The 22,722-nt window shown below is 45.2% G+C and overlaps 2 protein-coding genes across 4 annotated transcripts; one reads left to right on the top strand and one right to left on the bottom strand.

Moving 5' to 3' along the window:
- Positions 1-505: 505 nt before the first annotated feature.
- On the top strand, positions 506-18,407 carry LOC143211656 (6-phosphofructo-2-kinase/fructose-2,6-bisphosphatase). Of its 3 annotated transcripts, none has more exons than XM_076429504.1 (6): positions 506-1,810; positions 10,689-10,853; positions 12,510-12,679; positions 13,219-13,602; positions 14,570-14,839; positions 15,317-18,407. In XM_076429504.1, the coding sequence occupies exons 1-6, from the start codon at positions 1,615-1,617 to the stop codon at positions 15,743-15,745; spliced, it is 1,614 nt and encodes a 537-aa protein (XP_076285619.1). In that variant the 5' UTR covers positions 506-1,614; the 3' UTR covers positions 15,746-18,407. The 3 variants fall into 3 exon arrangements, with proteins under 3 accessions (XP_076285619.1, XP_076285621.1, XP_076285620.1); XM_076429506.1 differs by lacking the exon at positions 506-1,810 and adding an exon at positions 7,485-8,373; XM_076429505.1 differs by lacking the exon at positions 506-1,810 and adding an exon at positions 8,401-8,590.
- Positions 16,339-21,376, bottom strand: LOC143211659 (uncharacterized). The gene is made up of 4 exons (XM_076429509.1): positions 20,432-21,376; positions 20,085-20,138; positions 19,844-19,949; positions 16,339-19,278 (listed from the first exon to the last, which is right to left on the bottom strand). The coding sequence occupies exons 1-4, from the start codon at positions 20,447-20,449 to the stop codon at positions 18,821-18,823; spliced, it is 636 nt and encodes a 211-aa protein (XP_076285624.1). The 5' UTR covers positions 20,450-21,376; the 3' UTR covers positions 16,339-18,820.
- Positions 21,377-22,722: the final 1,346 nt, after the last annotated feature.

The following is a 22,722-nucleotide window of genomic DNA, read 5'->3' on the forward strand; positions in this document are numbered from 1 at the left end:
CACCCAGTATACTCTACGGGTGAATCTATCTATCATCCAGGGGAACGTTCTGGAGTCCCGCGGGCTCAATTGGGGTCTCGCCAGCGTAGGCCCCGATCAATTGATCGATACTTCTCTTTACTTCTAGCAACTGCCATCAATTCTCAACCGTCTGGATCATTCTAACCCTCCGCGAACTTGCTCATAGCTCCAAGTTCCAAATATAGAGTCTCTATTCTAAGCTAGCCAGATGGTCTCCGAGTCTGCGGATCAAGGAACGTCTCGGGGAACAATATTTCCCAAGATCACAGGGATCCGGCAAAGAGGCACGAAGATCGCATCGCCATCGAAAGAATATCAACAACGGTTTGTCGGCAAACGTGAGGAGAAGGTTCGACGTGTTTTCAACGTGATTGCCGGGCAACGACGGAGGGGATACGGGTGATTCTATTGGCTGTGTGGTGCAGAGGGCGCCTACCAAGTCCGGGTCGATGTTGCTAAAAGCTGCTGCGGATGAGGGACCATCAGTCGCTGGAACCTCCTCGAGGCAGGAACCTTCCCTTGATCGCACGAGTTATTCGCACAGTCGGAGTCCTAGTTGTCGCATGTGCGTGATACGTTGGCATTGATCGCGTCGGCGTACAGAGGAAAGAGAGAGTGAAAGAGCAAGTAAGAGAATCTTTCATCGTCGCACCAGCCACGGATCGATACCTGAAGAGTCTGGCGTAGGGCTTGTTGATCTTCCGAAACCGGTTCGGCCGGAGAACTGACCTACCGATCCAGAGAAGCGCGTCGCATACCTGTCCAGGCGAGAGGTAAACGAGCCAGATAGACGAGTATACCAGAGGGTGACAGCGTGGAAAACGATCGTCAAGAAAAGGACAGACAGTGAAGAAGACGACAGGCAACAGAGAAGGCGAGAAAGGAGCGCCGGCTGTGGTAGACGACGTCGGTGGAGCAGCACCGTGACTATGTAAACTACCAGCAAAGCAGCTGTGGGGCAGCGCGTGCGCAGGTCCGAAGCGACCCGTAATCAAGAAACGGCTGGCAAGTAGTATAGGACCGAGGTCCGATTAGAGTAGCTAGTTGAGCAGCTCGCATACGACCGTGAAGAAGTCGAGGTTCCGTTGTGAGGTGGTACATACCCCGTTCACACCGAGAGAGAATCAAACATTATACCCTGAAGGGTTGGAACGAGAAGAGGATAGGATAGGCGAGGACAGCAGGCGGATAGAACTGAGAACAGAAGACAAAGAAGCTCGCAAACTGGCTCCGGAAGTGAGGATCAAGCAAATTGGAATGAGGGAGGATCTGTTATCGATAATACGGCACACGAGCAGCGATCATTTCTCGGAAGAACTTTAGCCCGGAGAACCCACGGCCCTGGGAGATTCTTGGTGGCGGAATATAGCGATAGGATAATAGCACACATACCTACACACAAGCGCTTCGTTTTGTTTAAATAGAGGGCTCCTGTTTGCCGGATTCCGATAGGAGGAACGCTGTCTTTTCCGTACCATCATCATCATCGTCATTGATCCCCCCGTGTGCACCGTCGTGCACCTGCGAGACCACCCGGAGAAGCATACACACCGGGAGACGAAGGAATCGTCCTTTGACCTAACCGCGTCGGTTATGCCCTGGGTGGCCGCTTGTTTTGAGCTCCTGGCCGCTCCGATTCTCGGCTATTGTCTCGCCGTGAGGAAATTAGCTCTGCAAGCCGGCATCCTGCAAGAGGGAACACAAGAGCCCACCTGCACGCTGGCCGAGAACAAGGAGAGCCTCCTTCGAGCCGACGCCATGACTCCCAGCGTTGAGGAGCAGCGCAAAGGTAACCATTTTTTCTTTTACAAGGATCATTAGAATGATTTCTGTTTACTTGCGAGCGATCTGGCTTGCCGCGATAACTCCCGCGATTATCGCCCGTTGCGACATAACTCGGATCGGTTTATCGGTAGACGATACAGCGTTATGCAACGGGGTTCGGAAATGTAGCAAACAAAAGCTTGTTGTGGACTTTCGGCCGGTTGATTCGGGTGCTGGTTTATGTTTAGCCGTTGTTGTTTATAGTCGAGCAGCAATTAAACATCGTAATACATTCCATTAGAGTGCACTTATTATTATTGTCCGGCGTTCGCTTGAATCGCAGATGAATTTCTCCGACGACTACGCAGTGGTCGTTCCGGTACTTCCAAGATTGATTTTGCACACAATCGAAGGATCAAAAAGTATCCCAATGGACGCGCACCTTGAGGAGAACGATCCTCGGTAAACAGGGACCGGTTCGAACGGTCTGGTCTCTCTTCGGGGTATTCGGGCGGTCGCTATAAATACGCCGAGTGGTAAATAGAATCGTGCCGCATGTACCCCGACCTGCCTCCGGCTCTCTAGCTCGAACTTACGCGAGCATAGTTCACCGCGAAACACAGTCGAACAATTCGAGTGAAGATACCGTTATCCTAGATTCCCCTCGAGCTTTATCAGACATAAATAAATGCATCGAGGCCGAAGCGAACGAGTTGAAGCGATCGGGTGTCGAACATAAAATGTTCAGCGCTGATAAACAAAATCGGCGTTGGCTGGTTAATTATCGTCGACGCGTCTCTGCGACCAATCAGCTCGGGAGAATACCAGGGGCGTTTCCTGTTGTCGTCCCCTTCGATGTTTAAACAACGATAGCGACGGTATCGTAGGAAAAACGCGCAGCGGTCTCGAGACATCCGACGAGACACGCGATCGCAAGGACACGTGACGCGAGAAAACGAGCTGTAGAATCGCGAGATCCGGTTCACGAGATATACCAACTTCTGAAGACGATCATTAGTTGACGGAGATGCTGCGAAGAATGTAAACAGAGCTCTGTGTTTGACGGACAGGCTTCTCGAAAACAGATCTCTCGCTTTTCCCGAGGTGATTAACGATTGTTTGCCGTCGTTAATAACCGTGACAGTTTAGATAAGTCGGTGATAAAGGCTTCCGGTAGCGCACGCGAGAGAGCTTCCGAATGTTTGCTCGCCTGTCGAGAGGAGAAATTAAGGGATTTCGGTGGAAAGTGCATGCAATGCGTACGCTGTTCGCTCGAGTTTCTCTCGTAACCCACTTGCATCCGCAGAAATAATGCATCGAGCGAGAAACGATGCCCTTGTCACCGATTCTTTCGTTTTTATTATACCCGCGCGATTCTCTGAAGTTTAATCAAGAGATTCGTGGCACGTCTCTCCGGATTACCTAATTCCACGATCTCGCGCATAACACCGACACGTAATCGATCATAATTGCCGGCGGAAATTTACGGCCGTTCCATTATCGCTTCGTAAAAACGCGTGTAATTATTCCGGGATATTCAAAGCAACTACCGAAAGCTGGCGAACGTTCGCGCGAAACGAAATGCAGCGTTCAAGCTAGATTTTGTCGATTTTCGAGGAGGAACATGTGCGCGCGATATCCATCGGCAATTACGGTTGCGTCAGACGAACGTCTTCGCTTGTTGCGTATCATAAATCGCGTGATTGCGTGTTCGTAATCTAATCAGACGGTCGACGGGAAATTATTCAAGAGGGAGACGCCGAGCGAGTCGCGACACGCGTGTTTACCTCGCGGTAAAATGTGAAAGGAGTGGATGCCATGGCGAGCGAAACGGTTTCTTCAAGGATATCCCATGGAATCTACAGGGTGTCTGTAAATAAGGATTCGTTCGACATGTTTCGACGAATTACTCGTCTCTGATAAAATCGATGGTACCGACTTGTTTGATTCTATCTGTCCCACCCGGTATACTTGGAGCAGCATCGGATGCAGGGACGAGCGTGTGTCGAACATGTGTGCAGGTCTGGAGACAATGAAAACGAGCATGATCGCACAGTGGGGGTGGGCCACTCTCGCTGAGCAGCAGCTCGGTGTATAGTCGTTGCACGTGTACCGCTTTCAGAACACACGTCAATTATTTATACTGTCCTTGCCGGCACGCATATAAATGTCGGCTGGAACGGCTCGGTCGGACGACCATAACTGCGCGGATCCTAACCTATCGCTCGTCCGATACCGTATCGATTTGCCGAGTCTCTTGCTTGAATTTGTTATCGAAACCGTTTATCTAGCTGTCCGAAAGAAATCTTAGGGACACCGTTACTCCGATCTATCAAACGTTATTTGACCAGATAGCATTATCGCGGGATCTACGACTTCTTATCAAAGGCACTGCGCACCTGAAGTTCTTCGAAATCACTTGTTATCGAGCTTTGATCTCCTCTCGACGTAAAATACGTAACCCAAATAAGGATTAGCGGGATCTTAGAGTAATCCACGTTTGGCGGAGGCTTGAGCATTTGATTCGCCGTAGAGTGCTCGGCAAATAACGATAAGAGACGTTCGCTCGTTGATAAGTACCGTAACCCATTCCACTGCGAGACAATGTCGGGACACGTCAATCGCTGTAATAACTGTTCATTCTATTTCAATCCTCTGGTATCTGGCGGTCGCGGCTGAACCGCTGATCCCTATCTATTCGATGCAAAACATTTTCCTGTGGACTTTCATCCGATTGCCAACTTATGCAGACTATTTGATAAAAGTCCTGGTAATTCTCCAGACACCGTGAACGCGCGGACTGGTTACCAAACTCGCAGTACCTCTCCTTCCGGAGACTTTCAATCGCGGTACCCGTGAATTTCTCAAACTTTCCCCCAAGATCACGACATTGCCAAAGCTAGTAAAAGAAGCGTGAATGTCGAAAGAAACGCGACCGCGACAAAAAGCGCTAGAAAAACGCCAGCGGGGTTAAAGGTGAGGTTTGTAAGCGGTAGTGCCAGTCTGGCTGCGAATGAAGTCGGCGTTTATTAGCAGATGGGTTAAAGTTTAGCTCTGCCAGCCAAACAGAATTTCCAACGGCAGCTAAATATTATTGTGGGTGTAACTGGGGAATTTTTAGAAGGCAGATTATCAGTGTCACGGCCAGATACTGGCAAAGCTCGAATCATTCCGGTAGATAAAGCTATATTCGCACGCGTTACGTAAATAGACGGTTTCGACATTCTCGCAGATAAACGAAAATTTCGGCAGCCGGGTTATCGGCGACAATTAGGCTCGTTATCTGGGCTCGATCGTGCGGCACGCTCGCCGACACTCGAATCGAAATAGAAGCGTGGGCGTGAGAACCGTGATACATTCCGACTGATGCAACCCGCGGGAAATATCTCGACGGTGTTATCGATTTTTCCCGGCTGACCTTGTTCCCTCCCTTCGCCGAAGGGTGTCAGCGATGCGTCACGAAACGTGGATCATCGATTCGCGCCGTGCCGGTGCTGCACGCGATCATTCTCCTGTCATCTCCGCACGCATGCAGATCTTCTTGCAGTCCCTGCTCGTCGAATTAGGACCACTTACAAAAATTTCGTTTTTATGGATATAATCGTATAATATGGTTATATCGTAAACTCCTTCCGTTTTACACGTCTTTAGGATCACGGAGATCCCAATGTACATACAGTAAGAAGCATAACTGATTCCACACACTTTAAATCAGAATAACTTTTATATGAATGGACCCACAGTCTAGTTATTAGTCAATAAACTAAATCATTACAATGTCAACAGGCCTTTTAATTTTACGGAAAACATGAAAAATGCTGAAAATTTGAAGTGGTCCTAATTCGATGACCAGGGACTGTACATTTTTCTTTCTTCGCGCGCCACGGATCGATAATTGCCTGAATAACACAGTATTATTGTTTCTCTCGCGTTTTCCAATCTCGCGTGACCGGCCTGACAATTTCGCACATCGGAGCGCAGAAAAGTCAGCCGGCCGATGCGATTCTCGAGTGCGTGAATAATGAATCGAGTGACGACATATCGCCAGGTCAACGCACCAACTATGTGTTGAAACATACGCTCAACCTGCGTGCTGAGCGATACTTTGCCTGACAGCACCTGCGCAAACGCTCTTATCGACGAATAATAATCGGACTATTTGTATTTATATGTTTCTGACGTCGTCGCCTCCGCCGGTTGAGTAAAGTCCAGGAAAAATAATAATTCTACGACACGTTGTAGCGACCTTTAGCATAAACAGTCCGAACTGCAGATTAAGTAACCCCGAGTCACGTGAATTTCTATAAACAACACGGTTTAAATAATTCGCCGAAGCGGTCCGCTCCACTTTCTTGATCGTGTAACATGTAATGGCTGCTTCAGATGTTACGACACTCTGAAAAAGAACGTGCTCCGGGTAAACAGTTCCGACAAAACAGATTGTGTGCATTGTTGAAAAACATTCGGAGCTGTTTTACGATCTTTCAAAGTAACACTAAAAGCATCACTGATTGCTAGTCACGTTGTGGCATTTCTAAATTGAACACGTACATTGGTAAACAATACTTCGAATCATCAATGCCTGGAACGAATTTTAAGAACTGTAATTCCTCTGTTTCATAAATCTCAATTAAACAGCAATTTATAGAAACAGCTCCGTAGATTGATGACTCACACATCAAATTCCTGCTCTTAAGAAACGCTTTAAAATTACCAGCAATGCATCGGCAGACGAAGCGCGTTCAGTGGGTTAAGTTTGTTGACCTATGGAGCACATCTTCAATCAACACTGACTCCCATGCCAAACTTTCTGACCACAGTGTGAACGAAAACAAAACTCGACGCTAACTATTCCTCGGCGATCGGATTAATGTTGTTTGCTCGCATGCCATTAACGATCGATACTAGAACAAATATCTAAAAGTAGGCTGTGAATAGGAGACCTCGTTAAACATCCGTTTTTCCCAGCGTGTTTTGCGAGACGTAGTCGAAAGCGAGCCGACACGAAATCGACCGTGGCCCTTTGATCCCCGAGATCAAGGGGTCTAATTCGTAATTAATTCTGTTGATATAGCTGACGGCTCGCGGCACGTAACGATACCGCGAATGAAAAAATGAAAAAAATCGGAGCGGGAGCAGATAGCGAAGAAACGGATGACGAAATCTTAGGCGGGCGGCTTTTGTAAAAATTCGACGCCCTCGGAATTCGTCCGAGTGGAGCGACCTTTTATCGTTTTTCCACGATTGTTGTGTCTAACAATAAGACCGGTACAGAAGAAGATAGAACGCGATAAAACATCCTTGGACTATGCTACTACGATCAATTTTCCTGTTTTTTCCGGTATGACGGTCACACCGGTATATGAAAATAATTTCGGTTTTTCCAATGGATAGGATACATTAACTGCTTCACGTTCATAAACGAGGTATTCCGCGACTCACCTGTATTATTAATAATTAATTTTGTTACAAATTTTAGTAAATTTTATTGACAATAATAAGATATATCTATCAAATATAATTATTAATCCTCGCACAAGGTACGGTGCAGAGGCGGGCATTATTTGGCGAAAAAAATATTTGAAATACTGTATACTATATATTTAAAATAAAATATAAAATAAAATATTTCTGTTTGAACAATTTCATCCACAAAATAAAATATTTCTATTTTAGTAATCTGAAACACAGAAATAGAATATTTTAATTTTTGCGTCGTTATATACCTAATACTAGATTCCTTAAATAGCATTTCGGAAATATTGAGCACGGAATTAGTATGATTTATAGTCCTGAAATTCCCATCTGTTACCTGTCTCGTGAGTCCTCTTCAGGTTTCAAAATAGCCATTTCTCCATCAATTTCAAATGGCACTTTTCCTAAAAACGATGTTTCACGTGATTTCAACGAAAATTCGTGCTGCAGTCTTTCGGAAAGCAAGCAACACGATTTAGAGCAGCTATTTTCGGAGCCGTTCCAACTCGGTTTTGTGCCTCGAGGCTAAAATTTTCATTTTTCATTTTGGTGAAAATTTCCCAGAATACCTATTCATACTCTTCCGCAGTCTATTCTGTTGCAACTTCCGTCGCACAGTTCCCACGGTGTATTTTGCTAGGAAATTCGCGCGGTTGATGGGTGCGAAATGGCCAGTGAATGGTCGGCGAAATTCGATCGCAGGAAATGTATTTCATTCATCACTGAGGAGCCGGGCAGTCGACAATGTGCCAAAATTCCGGCAACAATGATCGTCACGAGGTCAACGCGAATTAGCGTGTTCAACGGGCGAGTGATGTCTTCGCGAAAGGGGCCGGCCGAAAGAGAAGTACATATTGGCTGAATCTGTTTCGCGAAACGCTAAATATAAAGTTCGCGGACGGTCTGCTCGCGTGGGATCCACACCGATCGTCTCAGTGTTCGTTAGAAATTCACACGCGAACAATTAGCACGAGCGAACAGCTCTCTCGTTGGTAGTGGTAGTATTTCTTCGAAACGCGTTCAGCATTATCGATCCCGGCTGTTCTTTTCTTCTGTTGTGTGTTCCGTAACACGAGGGTCGCGGATACGTTGGTGGAAACATGTGTGTGATCGGTAAGGAGAACTACGAACGTTCGTTCTTCGTTCGGACAACGGTGTGACATGATTCCGATTCCGATCCGTCGTTGTTCCAATTCGAGCGACCGATTCCGATTCGAGCTGACCGTTTAGACAAGGAAACGACACCTGATCGGTATTCTAACGAGCAACATGGCGTTACACTACTTTATCGATGGAAAATCTCTGCCGATTTTCTGGGTTCTTCCTCTAGGTGAAGCAACCCCTAATTTATCGTAGTTCTAAATATTTAACACAGTACCGACCGGTTATTATCGCATAATTTTGAGAAATTGTTCATGGCTGAACGCTTTTTAATGGAACCTTCAATAGCAACAGCAATTTTCATTGTGAACTAACAAGTCATTCACTCAATTACTTCATCTAATAGTTTCATTTAAGATTGCAATGTAAAAGAAAATTTGTAAAGTGTTAATAAGGCTTGTATCTTGAAAATCGGGGTTCATTTGTCACGCAGATCAGTGACAAAGGGTTGGAAAGTTAAAGCTTGTAACGCTTGTATTAACAACTACGATTTTAATTGCATTTCCTGTCGTGTAGACCGGTGACATAATTATTGGACCCAATGGCGATCGATACTTGATTGGACACGTGTCAGGGAAAAAGGGAATTTGCATTTTCCTTTGACGTACGAAGATATGGGATCTTGTCCATTAGAGACTGCAGCATGGCAACGGAAATTCATGATTCTAATTCCACTCCCTGATCGGTCTACGCGTACAAAAAAGATGTTGAACAAGTGACTGTATAACTATAGTTGAAATCGATCTACACGGCTCCAATTCCGTTTCCTCGTGTATAGATCGGTGACACAATTATTGGACGCGACATGCATGAATTTCCCATCGAAATTTTTCATCGACACGTGTCGGTTAAGAAGGGGACGGAAAATTTTCACTTTGAATATCCACAGGGGACTGTATCGTTGATATTGTTATTTATTTACCGATTAACACAGCCGAAATTCCACTTAGTATTGCGCGGATCGATATAGAATTATTGGACGTGATCCAGCGCCGATCGAAGCTTTAAATGACACGTGGCAGTGGGAAAAGGATGGGAAATTTCTACCGATTTTCCGTCCCTTTCTGTCAACCGCGTCAGCCTGTATTTTGTTGTTTTATTTTAGCGGGACGATTATATAGTTTAAACATCGAAATATCCCTATGACGTTACGCTAATAAAGACGGTGCACGTCTCCGACTGCACTTTGGATGCGCTTCGCGCAGATGGCACCGATTTCCGAGTTCCTTGGAACACGATTACGATAAATCAAATCTTCCTAATGATGCATTTGACCAGTATTACCGTGCTCGCAATTACATAAACGCGAGGAGATTGCTGGGAGTCGATGATCATCGATTAGCCAGACTGCGGAGGAGTAATCGAGTAATTGAACGGAATTGAGCAACTAATTGCGGAGGAAAACTGTGTGCACTGTTTAATAATCTCTATCATCGAGCAAGCTACCATTGTATCTTCTTTTTGATAAAAAAATGCATGTTTCTTCCGCAACTATGCTCGCAAAAATTCTGTTTGCGTCAAGCCTTATCTCTCAACGCACAATAATTATCGCTGTAATGAACGGTTGTGAAAATCAAAGGTACGCAGGAAACAGGTAGAACGAGCTTGTCATGGCCGAGGAAATCCGTCATTGCATGATTCAACAGTTTTCCCCTCGCAACCCGAACATTTTGCAACGCGATCGGTTCGTTTGTTCGTTTAGAGTTGCATGTATTCACGTCGTGGCTTTATGATCGCCCGATGGAGAACTATAGCTGGCTCGGCTCGGTGCCAGGACTGCGTAGAACTGTGCTCCCAAATCAGGATTTAGCCGCGAGGAATGATCATTAGCAGCTGTCTTGAAAACTGCAGGAAGCGATCAGTAGTCCGCTAATATTCATGCAACAAAAATTATCTACACGAAATGAATGAAATTGTATAATTATCAGGGACGTCGTGATATTTGTTCCTAAGGAGGTAGAGTTAAATTATAAATTCCGTGCATGATATACCCGGATGATTAAGCAGACTTGCAAGATTAAATTAGGCTCGCGAGCGATTAATTTGGCCGACGTTGAAGCAACAAGCAGCCAGGTCTGGCGAGGGAAACGCAGCGCTTTCTCGCTGCATATTTATGCAGCGGCGTCGCTCGGGCTTTGTTCGGGCCCTTTGTTGCGACTGGTTCGTTTCTCCTGGGCCGAACAAAGATGCCCGGTCTTGGAGAGTGACTCACCCGGTTTACGGGAACGGTTCTATCTCCTCATGTTTTTCGTTTTGTCTGGTTGCAGAGCCCGGAAAGGACAAGATCGCTATGAGAACGCCGGGTAAAACGAAGTCGCCGCGCAAATTCGCGGGGGTGGTTGTCGCGATATGCGGCTTGCCAGGCCGTGGAAAAAGCCAGGTGGCGCAATGTCTGTCGCGCAGGCTCAACTGGAACGGCACCTCCACCAAAGGTGAGGATAAATCATCGATGCAAATAAAAAAACTCTGTCTATTCTCGTCTCGAACGCATAAAAATCCGCAGGCTAAACCTGTCGCGATTTTTCCGATGAACCATTCTCTCCATTTTCTTGCGCACAGCTGTGATTTCATGTTAAATTATTCCGTTCCCTGGTCTGGTCAACGTCCATCAATTGCAATGATTTTTCTTTCCGCATCCTCGCCCCTCCACCCTGTCGAATATTTACAAGCGATAAAACGCAGACTGCGTTACGTAGCCCCGTCGCTTATGACTTACGATTTACCTTGAACGCATTCATTCCTTTTTTCCTGACCCTCGTCGGGTAAACACTCATCTACCCGGATCATCGGGATGCTTATCTTGTCGCTGCTGAAGTGGTTTTCCTCGGACAACGAGCTTCCCTGCTCGAGGAACCTTGCCGGGAACGATCTTTACGAAAAGCAGATGATAAACCTTGTTTACCGTTTGCCTCGTATCGGAATTGCGACACGGAGTTCTGTACAGCGGTGTTTCAAATTAATTGGATCTAAAGATAGAGTGCCCGTGCTTTAATCGTCTTGATTGGCCAGGCGGAGTCCCCTTTGTTCCTCGCGAATACGATTCGTCGTTAAATCACCGAGGATTTCTGTGGAGAGTTTTTAATCTTGCTACAGTTCACGTAGAAATTTGATCAATGCATTTTTCAACTCCCTGATGCAACCCCTCTTTTCAAGAATCTTTTTTAGTCCTCGCTGTCTGAAAATAATCGTATAAACAGCGATTAAAAATCGTTGATGTCATTCGGGAGCGATCAATCATATCTCAAGAGGATATATCATTCCTTACAAAAAAGATCCATTTCATTCAGAGATACCGCGAGGTGAGATAACAGATTCTTTTTGGCAGATGCAATCTCTCCGTTTAAAAACAAATGCGATCAATCGTTGGCTTGACGTAGAATCTCTGATTTTTCATTCTAAAAAGAAGTAAAGCGGAAATCGAGATCTGCAGCGTTTCGTCATTTTAACGCGAAGTCTATGAAATGGTTGCTGCAGTGAAAGGAAAATTTGCATATTTGCATATTCGATACTCGATTCAAAGTTAAAGAACTTTCGATAGAAATGAGGTAAAGCGATGGAGTTTTTTAAAATTGAAGCTGAAACTTTGCAGAATATGGGACAAATAGGGAGATTACGATTTCTTGCAAAATCCTGAGGTCGTAGACAAATTTTGAGACCAGATTTGAAATCAGCGTGAAAAAATCTACGGGAAATGATGTGTAGCATGTTCAAAAAAAAATTTTCCGCGCGTGGTACTGGAAAAACCACAATTTTCTTGAAATTGTGCAAGTTTAACGAATTTTCTTAACGTTAAAAAACGTTCTTACCATAATCTCCCTATGTTTCCCATATTCTGCAAAGTTTCAGCTTTAATTTTAAAAAATTTCATCGCTCTACCTCATCTCTATCGAAAGTTCTTTGATTTTGAATCGAGTTTCGACCAAATTGCCCACTGTGCGACGTATCTTTCGCAAACCAGCGTCGAAGATCAATTCGATAAAAATTGCATCCTCTCCTCAAGCCAAGAATATTCTTGCCTCTTCGTTTCCTATCTTTGGCAGGCGAATTCAGGTCAACATTGAAACGAAGTTCGATTTTTCTCGTTCCAGTGATGCGAGTGAGCGAGTACCGCAGAAAAAGAGTGGAGCCATACGGCGACGCAGTGTCCCACGAGCTGTTTCGTCCTGACCACACAGCGAATGCAGCTTTGAGGGCTCTGGCTCAGGGAGACGCGATGCATGACTGCGCCTCGTGGCTCGCGGCTGGGAATTCCGTAGCTGTAAGCATCACCAGCGAGCTAGAGGCGTGCCTAATGCACAACGAACGCGTGAAACCTCACCGCAAGTCGGTCCGGAGATGACGGGAAAAAGATCTTCTCCCTGAAAAACGCCCACGAAACGAACGCGTTAGATTTCGCACGCGAACATAAATCCTCCGAGATACGCAAGGCTGGTCTCGAGCCGGTCTCGCAATCCGCCTTTCTCCGCGGCTCGAATCGTGTAATCCCGTCGCGCGAGTTTCGCCGGCCGATTATTTTCCACGATGGAAACCGTAAACGCTTGTTATCCCGTTATACCGTGATCGGATCGGATCGCTTCGATTTGCACACACGTTTCACGCGTTGCCTCGGTTCCCAGCTACGATGTGTAACAACGCCATGTATATTCATCGACTCTCGATAAATAAACTTGTTCTCTGCCCGCCCAATCCCCGCTTCTCCGGAAAAAGAACAAACGAAGAAAGAAATCGGCAAAAGCAAGCTGTCGCGGGATACCGTACGCGATTATTTTGAGTTTCTAAGAGTTTTCCTGTTTGAAGATTCTGGACGCCACGCTGGTGACACGAGCGCAGCGCGCCGAGGTCTTCGACTATTTTTCTGGCCAGCTCGGTTACCGCGTGCTTTTCATCGAGTGCGTCTGCCCAGACCCGGCCGTGCTCCAGCAAAATTATAAGGAGATCCTGCGCCACAGCGCCGACTACTCTACCATGGATCCCAAGGTGGCTGAGGAGGATCTGAGATTGAAGGTGGCGCACTATGAACGGTCCTACGAGCCCATGGACGAAATCGCCTATCCTCGAATTCGTATCGATACCGGTTCGTTGGATATCGACACCAGCAAGGTGTCCGGACACGTTGAGACTGCCATTCTGGGATACCTCGGCAGCATCTCACTGAAGCCTCATACTCTCTACTTCTCTCGGGTTGGTAGAACATGATAATTCGATGTTGGGTAACCGGACTGCCGATTTTTACGCGCCCAGAAAAATTGTATGCTTTGATCGCAAGAAGTTACGTGGACGTTCTCTCTTCTACACTCCCTTAAAAGTGTGTGGACACTTATCGTTGAAATTTGTATACTATTTGATTGTTATAAGACAATATTTACTGTTAACAGAGCTGGGTAAAATAGTATTTGAAATTGTTTATTTTAAAGTGTGCGTACAAATAAAAATAAAATCTTTTATTTGCTGCAGTAATCTTTGAAAATTGTGTTCTATTTTAACAACATCGAAAACATTTTTATTTTGTCTTTATGTTCAATTTCAATTTTAAATATTAGTGCTGAAAATAATGGTTCGGATTCAATACATTTATAAGTACAAAGATATAACAAATCAAATATATACATTCAGATCCGATCCCTAGAGAAATGTGAAAAGAAATGCAGTAAATAATAATTTTTGTTATAAATGCATAAAATCCGTGGTCTCTCCAATATTGTACAAAACAGATCGCATGGAATTTGATTAAATCCCTTGAAGATTCTATTTCTTCCAGGAAGAGAATTGAACAAGTGTCCACATACTTTTCATCAGGGGTGTATATAATTTTAAACAGTCTCACTGTTCTGCATTGAATTTATTCGCGGTTTCATAAGCGCGTGAAACTTGCGGTCTGGTAGTAAGAATAGTTGAAATTGGATCACAAAACAGATAAGAACTACAAAAGAATCTTCCCTGTACTCATTTTGAAGAATCGCGCGAGGTTCCGTGGTTATCAGATGTTATCTGTATAAGGATAAGGGGCTGAAATTGAAAATCGCATCACTTCGAGTGGCGCTCGACTGTTTTGAAGAGCTTTGTATCTGATCTATAGATTGCTAAGTTCGGTTAGTTAACTGCGAATTGTGGGCGATCGTGGGAAATTGAAGTTCTCTTTCGTTTCTAGCACGGTGAAAGCGAGTACAACGTCCTCGGCAAAGTCGGCGGCGACGCTGTTCTCAGCGCTCGAGGAGAGAGATACGCACAGGCGTTGGCTACTAAATTCAATGCTATGCGAATCCCTGATCTGAGGGTCATGACCAGTCGCCTTCGAAGGACCATCGCCACTGCTAGAGGTGTCGAGGCGCCCCAGGAACACGTCGCTGCACTCAATGAACTGTACGCTGGAGTTTGCGAGGGCCTCTCCTACGAGGAGATGCAGGAGCAGTATCCGCAGGTACTTTTGAGCAGGAATTTTAAACAAATTTTAAACAGCAGTTCCCATCAAGAGATTCGTCATTAAAAGACGCACAAATTGGATTCTGAAATTTTCGTCTGGGCCTGATAGTTTCGGAGATATTCAATAAAATGGATTTTTCACCCCAACTTCTACATCGCCTAACAATTCCATTAAATACACTCCTCAAAAGAATTAAGGGATCACTTGTGCGAACCCGGAAAATTGGTCCCACTTTACGTGATCATAACTCCGTCAAAAATTGCCGTAACGATATCGTTAAACACTGGTTTGAAAGCCTGAAACCTCTAGTTTCAGATGCTCTGTGTCAAATTGTTGCTATGTTAGTTTTTTGATCGCGTAAAGTAGGAGAAATTTTTCAGGTTCGCACAAGTGATCGCTTAATTCTTTTGAGGAGTGTATTAAATCCCTTTTCAGATTAAAATCGCCAGGACACTAACGTCCGAATTTTTCCAGGAGTTCGCATGGCGCGACCAAGACAAGCTCCGCTACCGTTATCCATGGGGCGAGAGCTACGTGGACGCGATGCACCGCGTGGATCCAGTGCTGGCCGAGCTCCAGAGATCGGACAACATCCTGGTAGTCTCCCACCAAGCTGTGCTACGCTGCATAATCGGCTTCTTCATGGATAAGAAGCCTGAGGAGCTGCCTTACATGGACGTACCTCTGCACACGATCATCCGCGCAGCTAGCCAAGGCTTCAACTACAAGCTTGAGTTCTACAAACTTCCGATCGAGTGCGTGAACACGACTCGAGTGAAGCCGAAGAACTGCAGTGCCGATCGCACAGCCGACGACGCTTTGCTCACTGTACCAGCCCACTACGACATACCCGATCCATGGAGGAACCCAGGGAACGGGCCTACCCTGGTGCAACAACACTGAGGAACCGTCCAGCGATCCACGATCTCGTCCAGAATTCGATCTCTGTTGGGCTGGGGCTTCCCGGGGTTTCGTTAGCAAATCGTCGACGGTTCGAGGATTCGAAGGAAAATATCTATGGCGTAGCGACCGTGTCTCACGGCTTTGGAGTTCGTTTTATTCTTTGTTTTCTGTAGTTCTTCTTAAGGTTTACTCGTAAGAGCGCGGGCGGATCGATCGCAGGGAAGGTACGAAGTATTCGGAGGCAACAACTGGATCGAGAGACTGATAGATGGACTGCGGATCTCCGTGCGAAATGAAATGAAGTTCTTTCTTTCAACCAGAAATATACATTTCTTCGGATCTAGGATAGTTTTTCATTTGATGTGAAGATAATAGCTCATACGATACTCTAATGTGGACAGTATTTTGAATAATCATTTTTAAAGGCGCCTCAAAGCGTCCATTTGAGTAAATAAAATCCACAGTCGACGTAGACAGTGGATTTTACGCATTCATGACAAAAATCAGTCGACGCAGTTTGAAACAGTAAGAACTTTAGAAGAATTTAAAAATACTGTTCCATTATTTTCAACCTATTGATCGTATTCTTGGAGAAAATTATCATTTCGCACGAAGATCCGCTACGGATAGGAGTTCGTAGTTCGTACAAGTTTGCTTTCGGTTACACCGAGCTTTTTTCTCTGGGTTCTATCGATCTGTTCCACATTGGCAGCGACTCTGTATCCTGCTGCTCGAGCCCTCTATATGTTAGGTGTAAGCGTTTTAGTTTTAACGGTAGGCGACAGACAGGTGAATCGATGTTGTGAGCCGTGTACCACGGTCGGGCAGGAACTTTGCGTGCGACCACTCGGCAGATACGATCGACGGTCGACGTTTGTCAAGTTGACGGACTGCGGATTTAGTGGGTTCGATTGTTTCAGTGCCACGGGGTTTTGTCAAAAAGATTGCATAGAAGGTCGAAGTGCTTTTCTAATTGTCTATCGAACGATGTAAATGTGAATTCCGATTCAATCATCGATGTGAACTTTTAATTACTCGCACATACTATTTACACTCTGAAAACAGTAGCTATTTTTGATTGAATGCAAATTTATTTATGTTGGAGTGATGTAAAGTTCCCAGAGTAATCGAAGATTAATTGAAGAGTGTAGAACGATTGAAAGAGAATTGCCTTCTTATCGAAGTTATCGAGGAGTAAAGAAATTTCTGCCTGTCCTGATCGCTGTAGACAATTTGTATTTTGCCCTAAGATCCACAGTATTGTCATTTTTCCGCGACAACTGCTTTCAGTGCGAATTTAGTATTAAGCATTCAGCAGCATGTAGAACAGTGGAATCTCGTGGCACTGTGACGGTCGAACGGTAATTTTATTCTTCTAGTAGTTTTTTAAGGAGCAAGAAAAGGGGATACTTGGTTCTAAAGGTCCGCAGTCTAATCGCTAGGATCGCAGGACACCGGAGCAACGAAGACGAGAAACCTCTGACCATGTTTGTAGGCCTGGAACGGGAAACAAATTTTTCTTCAGCTGTTTCACTTAGTTCCTGGATGAACGATCTATACTTCGAATAAAAGTGATAATTAGGGAGTAGAGTGTTCTCTCAACGACGTGAGGGAGGAGCAATGACAGGATAGCGTAGGTTAGCGTAGCGATAATAAAAATAAAAGAACTGGCTGTTAATCGGGTCGACGAAATCGGTGTTAATTAGGCAACGAAACGATTGGACGGTAATTGTGCATTTCCGCACGCGGAATCGACGGTTGGGAAAAGAAGCGAAATGATCGAGGAATGAGTATTGTGTTTCAAGCATGAAGGAATGGTTCTAATCGATCCGGAACTGTTCCACTGTCGATGTTCTGCTGCGTTTCGATTAGGGTAGCGTGTAGACCGCGTAAATGTGCATAATACTTCGTTAATCGCATCGCGGACGTCCTCGCGCGATTCTACAATCCGACTAATTTGTTTCCGTCGAGGACGCGCGGATGCAGTTTTGTGATTTCAATGAAAAAAAGGGGAAAAACACGTTCACAAGAATTAGCGGAGAACAACGGGAGGTGGGAGGAGAAATTTATTTTTTTATAGAAGTCGCACGCGTGCCTTAGCTAGGACGTATTGTTTCCCAACCACCAGAACCCTGATTTTTCGCGGATTTACCTACGACGAAAAAAATTTCGCCTAGTCGAGTGTGTCGGTCCATTGGTGTGTGTCTTCTGAATATAGTTTTTATACCACTCGAAGAAACACAAGACGGAGGTTTGCGGGAGCGTATTTAGCCGTTTAAGTCGTATCGTAGATACATTCAACTGTCTTTGTTTTCTTTTTTAATTGTACATTATGAATAAACGTTTTTTACAAAGATCGAATGCTTCGTTGCAGTACCGGACGAAATGCAGAAGCGGGGGGTCTCTTGAAGATTGATTTTTCTGTAGATCTTTGGCAAAATTGACAAATTCGAGATCCATGGGAAAACGGGGGAATTGAAACACGTAGGACACACTCCTCAGAATAATTAATTTCTCAATTTCTAATAGTTATTGTGAACTCGTAGCGTAGCTACCGTAGTATAGTAACTTCTACCAGCTGCTGTACACGTCAGAATTATTGCATTCACAATGCAACCTAGCTAGTAATAAAAAAACACACATATATAGGACCATACGAAAACGTGTCGAGTTCGTAATTTGTTGAAATTAACATTCCCTCTTTCCCCTGTGCACTCTTCCAAAAAAAATCGAATAATGACACTCTTTCAAAATCGTATACGAGACACAAATTAATAAATACAGAACAGTTCAGTTCCTCTTAGAATATTCATAAATATAAATATATATATCTTAGAAAAATAATTTGTAGTTCATAGTTCTCAATATTCTGACTCGCGTGCATGGACTAGAATGACTCTCGAGACAGGTACAGGTCCCACATGATCTGACTAGAGCAAAATTAGTTAACCCTTACGTCAATGCTCAGGTACTTTCAATCTGTCTTTAAAATTCGATGCATTATTGGTAAAAAATTCCAGCATTGGCGTAGGGATTAAAAAATTCGGTTCACGAACGCATCGACGATTTCCTGACTCAGATGGCGGACCTCATCAACTTCGCGGTGTAATCTCTCTGTTTGGTGGCCAAGTGGAGATCCAAGCTCTTCAACATCCTCTCCCGAATCTCCTGATCGTACCCGCCGTCCCTTTTGTGCGAGCTTCTCAACAAACCGGTTCTACATTGCGCGAGCCGGGGCTCGTTCCTCGAGTAAGTAGCCAAACGAAATCCAGGATGATTCGCCGAAGGATTCGTCTTCGAGGATTCCCTTTTTGTTTCGCGAACTGCACTCTTCATGAACTCAACCGCTGTCCTCCGACAAGTGTCGTAACCCAGCAACTGAATCCTTTTCCCGTGAATCGCTTCCAATTGAGCGTTCCTCGGCCTTGACGATCTTTCCAATAAACGTTCCACGGAGTTAGGAGTTCCTGGCAGATTCTGGAAGACTTTTCTGAGGACCTCTGACGTCAGATCCTCCTCGCTGCTCGATTCACCTGAGCAGAAAAGTTTCCCGTTAGCCGAGTCGCTGCAATTCATCATTTGTAAGTGATTGACGTAGCAAATGGTGCCATTTATAACAATGATCATAAATCACTATAGTTTCTGTACACGTCGCTGGGGTGGAGCAATCTTTTGAAAGTTCACAGTGCAACCCAGCTAGTAATAAAAACGAGTTCGTAATTTGTTGAAATTAACTTTTCGCCTGTGCACTCTTTAAACAAAAAGTGTAATAATTTGTATGACAGCGGGAGAATAGGTCAATGGCCCTCTGTCTCTTCGTTACAAATTGCAACCCTGGTCCAGCACAGCAAAATCATATACGAGACACAAATTAATAAATACAGAATCGTCTAGTTCTTCTTAGAAATGTATATATATGGCAGAATGCTTGAAGTGAAATTGGAAACGTGTTCACCGAAAGGGAACGAAGTAAAGTGGCCAAGGAGACGAAGTTCGATCGAATAAAAATCGAGTATAAGTTGTAGACTGCGATCACCGGGCCGGAACTGCCGGGCGGAAGCTAACAGCCGGAAAGTTTACGATATAAATTCAGATTACCGAGGTCGCTGGTGTTCTCCGTTGTGTACGTTCCTTCTTTGATCTCCCGCTGCAGCTCGAGCACTCTGGCCAACGCCAATTGCAGGTACTCCCTCGCGTTCGGCTCCTGTACAAACACCGAGCGCGGACCCACGCTGTTAAACGCGTAATCAAACGCGCGCGGCCGTGTAATCTGATTCGGTTCGGTTCTATGCCGTTTACCGGAATCGATCTGCGTAGTTAAAGCGTATTTACTATTTACCTCGACAGTCTTGAACTTTTTCGCATCGCCGTTTCCGTCCGCCAAACACGGCGCCTGCCACACGAACAATACAAACGGCGCGGTGTTAATTAATTGGTTCGTTGTTCGCTTGATATTAACCCCCGCATTGTGTTCAGCCGTTCGAATCGGAATGTTTCACTGCACTCTGGGTCTGTCGCGATCCGAGATAAAATTTTTTCCGACATTAATTTCGAGCATTAATTGTTCAATATATTGCAAAGCGATCGAACACCATCTTTTGCAGCCCCACAAATTGGGTCAAAAGACAATCGCCTTCAACGAACAGCGGAACACAGCGAAAGGGTTGAAGCACAAGCATTTCTCACCGACGAGTATCTCTTCATCTCGATTACGGAGGTGTAAAAACTCCCAGAATACTTCACGATATTTCCGGAACAACTTGAATAGCACGGCTCGAAATAGTTCCACTTTCTTTCCCAGAGTACCTCCGTTTCCCTGTAGGGTCTGTCTAATGGACCCTTTTGTTCCTCCTTCACAGAAGATTCTTTTTCCTAGCGACGCAGCCAGGAAAACGACCGTTGACTAACCTCGATCGGCATCGACTAGCCAAATCGTAGCGACCCTAGCTACGGGAGACTGGTGCGAGGGTGACGACGGTTTGCCATGGCTTCTCTCCTTCCCCACTCGTTCCCTGAGAACCCCCGGAACAGTACCCCTCTTCGGTGACCTACCGTGTGCATCTGCAAGGGGAACATTGTCCTCGGAACCCCTGTTTGCTCGACGCGTGCCCCGCGCCCGATAAATGCGGCTGGCACGCGCCCCTTCGACCCGAAACGACGACGGAATACGTTACTAGCTTCTCGATTCCAGATGCAGATAGTAGCTGATGTAGGCTTCTTCGACGAACTGTCAGCAGAAGGGCGGAGATCGCTGAAATCCCTCCAAGAAACCGGTCACCTTTGCTGTTAAAACTTTGGGAGTCCTCCGATCTCCTACCCCTACTGACTTTTCAAAAATTAATTCTAGCTCTAGATAGATTAACACTAGAACTACCGAGCTCTCAGGTTTGTTATTTTACAATTCGTCAAGTTCCACAAATATTCTCATGAGAAATTTGTAAGCGAATATACAGGGTGAGTGTCGATTTCAAATTTTCAGGGGAACGTACAGTGCTGAAATGTATTTTTCGTTGCTTTTCTTTTTCATCAAGATGTGGGCGTCACCTTCAGTTTTTAAATGGAATGCCCAATGTTCTTTCTCCAATTCGGATAAAGTATCAATCGTCATGTTACGAGGCTCACCCTGTATAATACTCAATCAATTTTCTCTCGATAAAAGATTTTACAAAAAAAAAATTAAACCGACTTCGAAAAACTCACTAAAAAGTATGAAATAATTTTCATTTACTTGATGTGAATACACACGAACATAAATACAATACAATCTTTTTGGAGGCGGCGCAAAAGCTAAAAATTCATCCATCCATCTCGGCGTAATCGGTGAACAAAAAGGCACATACAGATCGAATCGAGTAACCTCCTCCTTTTTCGAAGTCGGTTAAAAAGAGTGGATCGCACTAGTCTCCGGAGCACATAGTCTCCAAGAAAACTATTCTCAGAATGTCGAAAGAACGTTCAACGTCGAAGGATTCATTTCTGCGAAGTCTACGACACCTGAGGGCTGCGTAGAGCTAGCAAACCCAATCGAAGGTAATTCTGGGAAAAGATCGAGCACTTCGTAGAGTAGTCACGATCGGATCGCGCGGCACTCGAGCCGCGTGGGAATAAGTTCCCTCTCCTTCGTTTCAAGGGGAATAAATTCCCTTCGGTCTTCAGGGGGGCGTAAAGTTGCTACCGCGGCCGTCAATTCCATATTCCGGCCACGTATCGATTCCAGTGGAAACGCTTCCGCGCTGCGTGGCCTAATTACACCTATAATAGAGGCATCGGGAAGACGTCCAGCCGTTATCTGAAACGCGAACGTCTATAACGCACGGAAACGCGACGGCCAATGGACGTGCGATACTAAATCCTGTTATCGGAGCTGGCCGTCAAACGGGGATCCCCGATTACGGGTGAAGGTGGCAAGGTCTTCGGCTTCTCTGCAATACAATTGATACAAGGCCTGGAACTATAGGTTCCTTCTCCCTTTTCTCTCTCTCTCTCCCTTATTCTCTGTCCCGCTCGCTAATTACATCTAAATCCAGCAACGCGATGCAATAACGGAGTCTCTCTTCTCGTGGATTTATTTCACCCTTTTGATACACGACGTTGCTCGATTAGCTCGATCAGTGATGAACACCGAGAAAAAATCGTGGGTGGAGCAACACCCGGTGAATCCATTAGCAACCCCTCAGTCACGCGAGATCGGATAATTACACGGACGATGATGGTTACCGGTGCACATGGCCTGGCGGGCAGGTGTCTCGCTCAATCGTTAGATTGAGGATTTTGTACCATGTATGTCCACGGTGTCACAAAATTATATGTCGCGGACACCATAGCGAGATTTTACATCCCCGATTTAGTCGAAAATGACATAAGGAACCCCCCGCAAAATGGACCTTGAACAAAGAAAAACAAGGTAAAGAAACAAATTTTTTTAAGATTAAAAATCTTAAATCTCAAAAAAGAATTTTGGTTTTTTTACCTTGTTT

This window comes from Lasioglossum baleicum, chromosome 8 (assembly GCF_051020765.1).
Source record: "Lasioglossum baleicum chromosome 8, iyLasBale1, whole genome shotgun sequence".
Classification (NCBI taxonomy): Eukaryota; Metazoa; Arthropoda; class Insecta; order Hymenoptera; family Halictidae; genus Lasioglossum; species Lasioglossum baleicum.

What these genes read in the sequence shown, in the direction of transcription:
- LOC143211659 (XM_076429509.1), bottom strand. An exon ending in AAAAGTTCAAGACTGTCGAG is followed by an intron (nt 19,950 to 20,084) that starts GTAAATAGTAAA and finishes GTGTTTGTACAG; the next exon opens with GAGCCGAACGCGAGGGAGTA. An exon ending in GGAGAACACCAGCGACCTCG is followed by an intron (nt 19,279 to 19,843) that starts GTAATCTGAATT and finishes TTTTCTGCTCAG; the next exon opens with GTGAATCGAGCAGCGAGGAG.
- LOC143211656 (XM_076429504.1), top strand. Translation starts at nt 1,615, where the DNA reads ATGCCCTGGGTGGCCGCTTGTTTTGAGCTCCTGGCCGCTCCGATTCTC. An exon ending in GAACGGCACCTCCACCAAAG is followed by an intron (nt 10,854 to 12,509) that starts GTGAGGATAAAT and finishes TTCTCGTTCCAG; the next exon opens with TGATGCGAGTGAGCGAGTAC. An exon ending in ATACTCTCTACTTCTCTCGG is followed by an intron (nt 13,603 to 14,569) that starts GTTGGTAGAACA and finishes TTTCGTTTCTAG; the next exon opens with CACGGTGAAAGCGAGTACAA.